The sequence below is a fragment of the Eleginops maclovinus genome, chromosome 22 (assembly GCF_036324505.1).
Source record: "Eleginops maclovinus isolate JMC-PN-2008 ecotype Puerto Natales chromosome 22, JC_Emac_rtc_rv5, whole genome shotgun sequence".
In the NCBI taxonomy this organism is placed as follows: domain Eukaryota; kingdom Metazoa; phylum Chordata; class Actinopteri; order Perciformes; family Eleginopidae; genus Eleginops; species Eleginops maclovinus.
The window spans coordinates 13,606,994-13,618,177 of NC_086370.1; the positions used below are offsets into that span (position 1 = coordinate 13,606,994).

Here is an 11,184-nt window from a genome sequence, read left to right on the forward strand (position 1 = left end):
GAACTTTTGAAAAAGCAAGGAAGTCCCCAGAGCAAGCGTCATGTGCATTACCTTGCTCTATTAAAGACCCCTTTCACAGCGTACACCATGAATCCTTCCATTAAAATATGCTGTTCTTTGTGGCAGAAAACCATTATAGTAAACCCAAATTACCCCTTTCAGATATTAATATCATACAAGGATAAGCAAAGATTTGATTAATATCTAGAGAATGCAATATCTGAAGAAGTTGCTGTGTAAATACTGCATGGCGAAGAGCTTTTTATAACAATAAAAACCCTTGAACCTTGAGCTGCCAATACTGCCAAAGTGTGCAAGATGTAAAGTGGATAATAGACACATTGGAATAGGTAAAATTAATGTCATTCAAAAGTTGAATTTTATCCATAATATTTTAAGTTGCACAAGACTGATGTATGAAAGATGTGAAAGATTGGAGAATACCAACACCAACAGAGACGTAGCATATTGTAAGGTTTGACTTGAGTTTCAAATCAGGCAGAAATTAATAAGCAGAGCAAATGTGGAAATACTCACTGTATCTTTGTTTGCGTCACTAACGTGACAAATGTATGCACTATTTAGCTAATCTAAATTTGCTGCTTCTATCAGCATCAAATGTTTCCACAGTGATGTCGACTACTGGTTGAGAGTTAATCTCAAAGATTAGAGAGGTGCACCTCGGACAGTTTTGCCTCGCATTCAAATACAATACAAGTAACAATTTTCAAAACTTTCAGCGTTTACATCAATTGTACGTGCCATCCATTTAGGTAAGCCAGGTACAGGGCTCAGGTATTTTGCATGCCAGCTCACCTGAAGATGAAGATTCAACTTTATTGTCATTGCACAGAGTACAAGTACTAGGACAACGAAATGCGGTCTCTGCATTTTACCCATCCTAGTGTTAGGAGCAGTGGGCACCTGGACACTTCACAGAATTTGTTTCAGCTGTTCTTTTTCTATTCTATTTGTTAAACCCATATTTTGTTGGAACAGGTCAAAATCTTGTATCTGAAAGGGAACCATTCCCTCTCAAATATTGTAACTAAACAATACAGACAAAGTTGAAATGAAAAACAAGCAAAGGTTTATAGGTTTTTAGGTTCTTTTTTATTTAGGTCTGTAGTACACTCAATGTAACACAACCTATCCCAGTCATTACAAAGCTCCATTCCACGTACCTTTACCCTTTAAAAATGATTTTCCATACAATTTAAATTTAATTTCATATTTAAATAAACTTTAAAAAAAATATTTCCATTTTTTTTCTTTTACTAATTTTATTAGAAATCTTCACTTCAATAGAAGGTGTTAGCTTTGAGAAACAAAACAAAAACAAACAAAATAAAACTAAGGCAACAACTTAAATGTAAAGACAGTGTCGCAGGTGAGGAGCCAGCCGTTGGCTCTGAGGTAAGTGTCAGCTGCTTCCTGCTGCAGGCCTCCTGTTACCTCTTCTGAGTCTGCTGGGCCTGCTTCAATAAAGTGTCGAAGTCTAGTGCCTGAAACTTGCTCTTCCCAGACGACGTATCGTACTCTTTACTCGAATCTGAAAAGGGGGGGGAAAAAAAGGTCAGCTTTGTAGCCATTATATAAATGCTGAAGCCCAAACACAACCTGCAAAACACATCCTAAACTTTGACCAGCTCTGATAAATATGATCATTTCCCCCCAAAAGGTCCAGAGTTTAGAAGGAAAACATTTATCAGAAAACTATCAGAATCATCATGGGCAATGTGTGTAACGTAAAATGTCACAAAAATAAATAGGTCAGCATAACCTGCATCTCTTCAATAGTTGCAACAGCCCTGCTGGCACACCATGAATGGGGCAGGTTGGTGACTTGTGTGAAACGTAAATAGTAAGTGTAATAATATCTGAATGTATTATTTTAGTGTATTTTATTGTCTCCATTATGCAAAATCTACTTTTAAAGGACAGTATGCTTCTTCCTGCAGTGCGATGATCCCTTCATGCCTTGGGGCCTAGGCCACTGCCGAGGTGCCCTTGAGCAAGGCACCTAACCTCTATCTGCTCCCTCTGCCACCTCTCCTCTGCATGTGGTTGTGTGTGCATGTATTTCCTGTGTTTGTGCATGTATATCCTCTGTGTGTGTAATGTGTGTCAACACAACAGAGTAGAGAAAGCAATTTCCCTGTAAGGGATTAATAAAAGTATCTCTTCTTCTTCAAACAGTAATGATCACACTGCATCAGGATATCTAGCAACCAAAATGTCTAATCTCCGCAAAACCACATTAATAATATTTTGATTGATAGACGTTGGTTAAGCAATCGGGAACTTTGTGTCTGTTGAGTTATGCCTACCCAGGTCAGCATAGTTCGACTTGCAGAACTGCCTCCTTCCTCCAAAACAGAGATCAAATGGAAGCTCATCGGACTTGCGCAGCTTGCTTCCATTCTCGATGGCGGTGAATGCATTCTTGGTGTCGTAATAAGTCACAAACCCATAGTTGTCCCTGTGAGATAACCAAACCATCAGCCTGTATTCATTTTAAGTTTGTCTGAAGGTCAAAATGGTTTTTGGATGTAGTTTGAGCTGTGACCTGCATTTAAAAGAGCCACCTGGGGGTGTTGCCAGGAGGCTCCAGTTATGAACAAGCCTGTATTCATTTTAGCACTGTAGCTTGGCCTAAGAGGTCATGGATGAGACCAACAAGGTTCAAAGACAGTGCAATCTAATACTATAGCCATATTCAGATATAAACAGTAAAGTAACCTCTATCACAGAAGCCGTTTATGTACGTACCCATGGTCTCTAAAGTGCAGGGTGCATTCTTCAATCTCGCCAAATAAGGAGAAGCGCTCTCTTAGTTCTTTTTGGGTCATCGTTCCCCGAATGCGACCAACGTAAACAACCCGCCGCTCCTCCTGTTAGAAGAAATAGTCCATCAGATAACCACTTTTGACCACTTTGCTTTGAGACCTGTGTGCTAAAGAGTAAAAAATACTTACGATGGCTTTCTCCTTAAGTCTCTTCACTTCGACATTATTCTTTCCAGCTTGAGCATAGCTGTTCATACACGAAGGACTGAGGAAAGACAAAATGAAGCCTTTAATAACATTTAGAAAAAACACCCTGATGTTTAACATGTACAATTGAAACAGTTATACATTCTATATAGGGATGATTTTAAAAAAAAAACGCACCTGTACAATCTTCTGGTTCTACTCCACTGAGCTCGCCTCTGAGGGGACCCAGACCGTGATCTCGAGCGACTCCAAGAGCCAGAACGAGAGGAGGAATATGAGAACTTCCTCCTCCTCCTGGGAGGAGAGCGGGACACGGAGGGAGAAGACCGAGAGGAAGAACGGGATGAGGAGCTGGAACTACTCTCAGATTGATGAGGATGATATCTAGAAAGGGAACAGGAAGGAATGTCAGTGATGAACAAGGGAAATTATAACCCTAGAAATGGTTATCAAAATTCTGTATGAACCCGAGAGCTTGTGTCTTTGGAACGAACCTTTTCTTAGATGGAGAGTGGGATCTAGACCGAGATCTAGAGGAATGGGAGTCAGACTCTGAACTGCTGGACATGGGGCTGGGAGAATGATGGGATCTTCTTTTTCTAGAGCGGCCCCCAGTCCTCTCTTTGGGACTGGATCGGGGGCTGGGTGTGCGAGAGGCAGCTTGTCGACGGTATGATCTCCCTAAATGCCCTCTCTTAGGGCTTCCCTCTCTATCAGTGGCATCAGTCTCCTGACGAGCTGGGGAAGCATCAGGAGTCTCCAGGACAGAGCTTCTCTCCGTCATATCAGTCCTGTGATCGAGGGGCTCTGTCAGAGGAAGCTCTCGTGTTTGGGCTTTAACCACATAGTTTGTGGTAGACTGGGCAGACAATGCACGGGGGGTTTGTGTAGTGGGTTGCTTGATGGGTTTAATAGTGATAAAAGATGGCTGTTTGACATTCCAGCGCTTGCCTTGCTCTCCAGGAGTGCCTTTGTTGGGGAGGCAATAGTCATGGTCCCTGCATGCCAGCTCGGCTGAGACAGTAGCAGCGGCAGGAGTGGGTTTGCTGCGGGACCTGGCTGAGGGCAGGGGCCGGGCTTCTATCTGGATAACCTTGGGGGGGCTCAACCTTTGGGCCTCAGCTGCCTTGCTCTTTCCCAGCAGTGCCACAGGGGCCAGTGGTTTCCACATCTGGTGTGGGGGAGTAGCCGGAGGAGTCAAAGCTGGAGCACAGGAAAATAAAGAGCACCAAGGTTAAACCAAACACTCAGCGGGAGTTGGTCATCCGTTTGGAAGGGTGTCAAATCTCAGTATGACGCATTATTTCAGATGACCATACCTAATGATTGAGCTGATTAAGCCATGCAAGGAGATACAAGTATTTTCTAATATCTGTTGTCTTATTAAATGTAATGTAATTGTCTTTAAGTCAAAATGGTGAATAAGCTGTGACTTGCATTTAAAAGAGAAACCTGGGGGTGTTGCCAGGAAGCTCCAGTTATGAACAAGCCTGTATTCACTTTAGCACTGTAGCTTGGCCTAAGAGGTCATGGATGAGACCAAAAAGGTTCAAAGGCGGTGCAATCTTCTTATGTTATAGCCATATCAAGATATAAACAGTAAACTCAGGTTACCTGCAGGACTCGAAAGGTTGTTTGCTCTCACACTCTCAACAAGCGGTTTCTCTGGAGCCGACCCAAAACTGTAAATCGAGCACAGATGCCGTTAGTATATCATGGGTAAATATTGTAGCTTCCACGTCTTGATTAGAGTGTAGACAAGTCCAGCCAAAAAAAACCTGTGAAGACAGGTCAAATAATGTAATCCTGAAAAGGCCATCACTGTCTGTGGCCAGACAAAAGCGGGGTTTGCGGTAGGTCCTGGCAAAAGGTGTGTGTGCGTCATCTCCACACACACACACCAACAGGTTTCACTCAGAGAAACCCTGACTCCACTCACACAGAGCAGCTTCAAAGCTGTAGGGTAACTCACCTCGAGTTTCCTACAGCTACTGCTCTACCAGAGACCTCCGGCACACATTTCTCCTCTTTGGCTGGAGAGAGAAGGACAAGGAAATAAGTGCATGAGCCCAAAAAAAACCAACAAAAACACAAGCAATACGAAAGTGTAGATAAAAACTCAGCTTGACTATTTTGGATGAACTTTACAACTTGCAGCACGTCAGGTGTGAATTTAGCCCGCGTAAACTAAAAACGGAATATTTCAAAGGTCATTCACCATGTGAACATAATGCGCCCTATGAGGGTTCAACAACAAGCCCACCAACACGAGTAATGGCACATACAGAGGCCAGCTACATGTTAGGTTTGGGGCTTGTAGATCCGGCCAAACAAAGACAGCAGGGTGAGAGTTAAATGGATTTGCAGACGGGGCAGGATTCCAGCAGCTGAGCAGACAAGAGCACAAAGCAGCTCCGCTGCCCCCCCACAGCACCCAACTCTTAAAGGGGAATGTTTCAGTAGAGAAAAAAAAAAGAATCATGCATTTTGATCCATCAAAAGTCCCCCACAATCTTTAAAAGTGATTACACTTGTTTACGAAGTTCAGATACTATTCAAGCTTTGCTGGTCAGAAATATGAGGGCACTGACATCAAACTTCACTCATGACCATGTTCTAGGTATGGCACAGCACATGCACAATTATTTAAGAAGGCACCAGTTATACCTTGAAGGGCTTTAGTCATTGGCCTTCTGCCCTTAAACCCACTGCCGCTAACCAGAGATACTGACCACATTTAACTTAGGGCCATCCATGTGAGACTAAGCTATGACCAAAACAACAGCCCTTGTGCCAGAAATAAGGGAAAAACACTGCAGTGTGTAACATTGTCAAAAATGCAATGATACAGCAAAAGTCAGCTATTATTGATTACCTTGAGTTTCCTCAAACTGCTCCAGCAAGCTGGTCAGATCAGCAGCTTCAATACCTAAAATAAATAAAAAGGATCATATTATGTTTTGGGTTACAACATAAAACAAACAATATAATTATAACTTATAAACAGACGATAAATTAGAAACAGGCTCAAAGTAGACAGACAAGTGTAGATTGATTATAGAGTAAAGTTACAGAGGGGTGCATATCCTTTTTGCTGCCAAACAGCACACGCAGCCATTTCCTAAACAATTTCAGATATGATGCTCCTGCACAAGTCAATCCCTGAGGCAGATTAAGTACGGTTTAGAGCTGCAGATCAGCAATGTTCAAATACTGACAAGATTCTTATTTATTTAACTTCAAGCTTACCTATCTCTGTGGTGAAAGCCTCAATGAGCGCCTGTGTGGCGCTCTTTGCCTTCAAGGGTTTCACCGCTGTAGTGGGCTTCTCTTTAGTTTCAAGTAGAACAGGTTTAGGCTGCATAGCTGCAGAAGACCTCATTTGGGTACCATCCGCTGTGGGTTTTGAGGACTTGCTAACAGTTGTAATGGGGTAACTTAAGGACTTGGGAGCAGTAACCACCGGTACCTTCTGGGAAACAACAATGGACTTCTGAGGGGCACTGGGTGCAGACACAGTGGTAGCAGCAATTGGTTTGATCACCTCTTTAGTGGTTTTAGAACAGGTTTGAGTGAGCTCTACAGACCGAGGAGTCGCAGGCTGAGATTGGGGTCTTTCATCAACTCCACCCTTTCCTACTAGAAGTGTGGGAGAGCATTTCCCCTCTGCTGGAGAGGCAGAGCTCTGAGGCACACAAGGCACTGCAGGTTGAGCTGTAGTTTGATGATGCGAGGGTAAAATCTTCGCTGACTCAGGAGTGGAGACTGACTGTTGGGGAAGAGAAGCTTTGGGAGGTTCAGGTGTTAGCTGGGGTTTATGGACAGGTGTAACGGTGGAAACCTTGCTGGTTGAGGCAACCATGTAGGCTGGTAGTGCCAACAGCGCCTCAGGGGTGGGTGGTGCACATGGGCCCCTTGGCTGCCAGGCAGGCCTGACCTCCACCACTTCTGGCTGGGGGTTGGGGCGTCGAAGGTCTTTGGGGTTGGGGTTGGGCAGGCACGGAATGAGGGGAAGCTCTGTAGGAAGCTCTGGAAGGCTTGGCCACTTGGTGCTGTTGTCGTCTGCCTGTTCCACCGGCGCTGGCTTTTTCTGCTGACGGAGCCGCCGGTACTCTGCTAGACTGAGTGATTTAGGCTTAGGCTCTGGGACTACAGAGGCTGAAGGAGCAAGGGCCTCACTAACAGGTGGCATCATCTGGGGTGTTGCTGGAGCAGTAGCAGCTGCGGGGCTCTCTGAAGACATCAGGGGCAGGACAGCAGGAGGAACTGCTGATGAGACTTCCAGTTTCTCCGAGGCCGGCTGTTTAGGCTGTTGGGAGCTCAGTGCTGAGGGGGAACAGCTAGGGGGACTCTTCACAGGGTTAGCCTTTAAGGGTGCCATTTCCTGCCTAGGTGACACAGGTGTGGCAACTTGCACATTCATTTCTGGTGTTAGTGTTTTGGTGGTGGTTTCAGTTTGACAAGAATTTTGTTTCTTAGGTTTTACAGTTGAAGCAGCTGGAGGTGAGGCAAGAGGAAGCTTTGGGACTTTGTTTTTCTTCTTTTCTTTGACTAACCTGTCAGTTTTTTTCAGAGATTCCTGGGGCATCTTTCTTACTGTGCCACTCCTCAGGATCCTTACCTCCACAGGTTTGGGTTTGTGATGTTCCTTGCTTTTCTTTTTTTTTTTTCTCCGAGAGGGACTTTTCTCCATTATCTCATCTTATGTCTCTCGATGATCATCGCATCTTTCACATCTAAACATAGGTGTGGTGTCGCAGGGGCTGCAACTTGTACTTCATCTTCATCATCAACAACTATATGCTCTGAAGTGTCAGAGGCCACTTCTTCTGCTTCATCTGAAACTTCATGATTTAAGAACGGCTCCTCTTTTCCAAGTGGAAAAGAACCTGGCAGATCCATATCTTGGATGGCAAAGATGGGTTCTCCATTTTCACCCTGGTCCACAACTTCAAGTAAGATGCCTCCTTCGGGCAACATCTGTTCCCCCTTGTCGTCCTCCATACTAATGGACATACAGTACGGGTGCATATGCCTGACCAAGTCTCCCAGGCTAACTGAAATACCATCTTCTACCTCCTGCTCAAAGGTGTCAGGAAGGGGGAGAGTCAGCTCCTCCCACTGTAGCTGGTCACTGTCAGGAGATAAACTGTGACTCAATGGGCTCAGAGAGAGGGAGCCATCTTCCTCTTCCTCCCCATCACTTCTCTGGAATGACGCCAGTAGCCTAGGTAGGCTCTGAGTACAGATGGGAAAATAAATAAAATATTATTCAGAAATGTGTCTGTTGTTCAAGTTAACATTTGTTGCTTACGAGTAAGTAAAGCTACCTTTCCAGTTGAGAAGGATCCTGAGCTAATTATTGTGTCTTTCTCTGGAGGGGAACGTGAGAGACACAGCAATCTCCTGAGCTGGAGAATAAAAGATACACAAAGGCTTAATGACAAACACTTTTCTACATAGTCTTGACAGACCTATAACACACATGTTCATAGAAATAGAGGTCAGCAGGTTTTCCTTCCAGACCATTTGCCCCATGATGGGGGATGAGGAGAGCAAAGGTATTTCAGACACTGAGTTATGTCTGACAGCTGGAAACTCACCGGAGAGTGTTCCCGGCCCTTTTGACCCGACAGCAGGTCTGAGTCAGGCAGCATGTCAAATGGGGACAGGTTGTCATCATCCACATTGTCAAGGATCTCTGTCAGGGCAGTCAGCAGCGTGGCTTCACTTTCCTCATCTATTCCTTTAATCTAAATACACACATGGAAAAATAGGTCAATGTGGAGTATCAACAAACTACTGCAAACTGCTGACACATTAGAGATCCCTCTTATACCACAGAAACACTTAAGTTCAACCATGTGAAAGTGTTCTTGCCTCTATTGTTGGAGTGTCCTCAAAGATGGAAAGAATTGAGGGGTCTAAACAGCTTTGAAGGGCCTCAAGAGTCTCTGCGGGGCTCAGCCCATCATTCTAGAGGGAAAAAAAACACTTCAGTTGTGTGGCAAAAACACTGACAAACAAACCTGGAAACATGATTCAGTAGGAACAATAACGATGGACAAGTTCAATATTAGGGTTACTAACACACATAGTACAGACAAGCTGGTGTATCAGTGAACAAATGTTTCAACCCAAAGTATTTCAAATCCAAAGACAAAAAAACAATAATAGTCTTTATTTTAAAAGACTCACTTAATTCTATATTCAGGTATATTTAAGGTCTGGGACTGCAGTCAGACTGGTTCAAAGGGTTAAACATCGTGAACTATAATATATGGACCACTCCTCTATATTTCCATTTCAACTGGACTGGGAGGAGACATAAGTAAACAACTACATTTCTTTCTTTTTTTTTAGCAAAAATCAGTGTTTGTCAACTGTTAAAAATGTTACATCTGGACATTGATCTTATTTATTTGGTTGTTGAGTGCAAGCCGATGCTCAAGTGAGGCATTTGAAAATGAGACGGAAAGGAAACCCCACAGTGCAAGAGAGCACATTTTATTTATTATTTTCAGCTAGAAGATGAGGGAAACACCAAAGGCATTTTCCTATCATATAAAACAAAAAAAGAACATTGAAGCAAGTACTGATTTGCCATGCAGGAATCCCACAGCTAATTATTATCAAACGGGTGATATAACTTCATACATAACCTGTAAACATAAAGTCAAATGTATTGACCGATTTGTCCAACAAAAAATAATGTTATGTGCCCAATTGTTTTATGACAATTATTCAGGTTTGAGTCATTGCACACCTACAGCAAGTCTTGCACATAGGTCAACCTATATAATCAACTTAAATGATAACATGGTGAACTTTGATCTAAGAAAGCAGTCCTACAGTAACCCACGTGTTGCCGTCTACGCATGCACAAACAGAGCGCAGACATTTTTTATCCTCGCCGCACCCCGTCCAGAGGAAGCACCCTAGCCCACGTGTAGCACTACAAACAAACATGAACAGGGACCTCGTATACGCTCCTGTATGATATTTCAAAAAGTACAAAATGAGACAAACTCCAAACACACTTCTGAAACTCCAGGTAGTTATTGATAAACTATTTGGATGGCGAGCGTATGTGTGTGAAGAGTATATTGATGTATGCCTTCTGCGCATGTGTGAAATGTAGCCAACATGTGATTCACCAAGACCAAACCACATGTAGATACCGGATACACAGGTTTTGAATGAAAACGTGGTGTTCTGCCGCAGTGTCAGACTACATTATCACACATGTCTTAATTAACTGTACTTATTTCAGTCAGTGCACACAATATAAATGACTTTCAACATCGTGTGCTCCATCACTGAGTTGATGACACATTACTGCAATGTGCTGGCATGCAGCCTATTCATTACAACATAGCATAATTTAGCACCTTAACCTTTGTCAAGCAAAGACATAGGTCTCTCTATACATCCTCACTGCAGTGATGATAAAACCACCTGAATAGCATTTGCAGTGATTGTTACCACGTGTGTATTGATCAGTGGATGGGCAGCAAGCAAGAGCACGTTTGCACGCGGATGCAGCTTAAATGCGTATGACAGATATGTATTATACACCTGGTGGGCATGCTAGGCCAACTACCAATAAACACACACAACTGTCACTGCTTTTATTAACGACTCCTTGTTTTATAAAGGGAGAAAACATGCGTCGTTCACTAACAAGCTACAGGCTCACCACCTAGCATTAACATACAGCTAAAAAAGCACCAGCACATTCGTAGTGAAGCTTTGTGTATTATTCCAAACAAATACCACCACACAGCTATCCAGCTGTACTGTCTACAAAACAATCAGTGCTTTATGAATTAAGTTTTTACAAGTAATACTACTGTGGCATCCACGTGTCACTTTTCCATGCGCAGTGTACAACTCACACACAACATGCTCTGTCCTGCCTCTAAAACACACATACAACTAGTAACAGTGGGCTTACGTGATAGGAAATAGAGTATTTCATCTATTATTTACCTCGTCTAGTGTATCCATGGGGAACATATCCATATTACATGCAGTTAAAGTCTCCTCTCCTGCACCCCAGCGCGCCGCCATCTTGCTGGTACACTCCCTGGCCCCGACTCGTTTAGGAATGAGGAGCGATGAATCGAGGACCAGAGGAACAAGCACGCCGGCAGGACACACGTGGTCCACCATTCCCGGCAAAAGG

The 11,184-nt window shown here is 43.5% G+C and overlaps 1 protein-coding gene and 2 non-coding genes across 3 annotated transcripts; all 3 read right to left on the reverse strand.

Annotated features, from left to right (window-relative positions):
* Positions 1-1,090: 1,090 nt before the first annotated feature.
* pprc1 (PPARG related coactivator 1) lies at positions 1,091-11,171 on the reverse strand. The gene is given in 15 exon segments (XM_063875618.1): positions 1,091-1,552; positions 2,331-2,482; positions 2,773-2,894; positions 2,979-3,054; positions 3,174-3,380; positions 3,491-4,199; positions 4,611-4,678; positions 4,969-5,029; positions 5,872-5,925; positions 6,246-7,700; positions 7,703-8,234; positions 8,327-8,407; positions 8,600-8,749; positions 8,877-8,972; positions 10,989-11,171. Coding segments are annotated over 15 exon segments (4,047 nt in total). The 3' UTR covers positions 1,091-1,451.
* LOC134859271 (small nucleolar RNA SNORA50) lies at positions 2,561-2,700 on the reverse strand. The gene has a single exon (XR_010165070.1). It is a non-coding gene; the product is annotated as a small nucleolar RNA SNORA50 (small nucleolar RNA).
* On the reverse strand, positions 4,421-4,560 carry LOC134859272 (small nucleolar RNA SNORA50). Its single transcript, XR_010165071.1, has one exon. It is a non-coding gene; the product is annotated as a small nucleolar RNA SNORA50 (small nucleolar RNA).
* Positions 11,172-11,184: the final 13 nt, after the last annotated feature.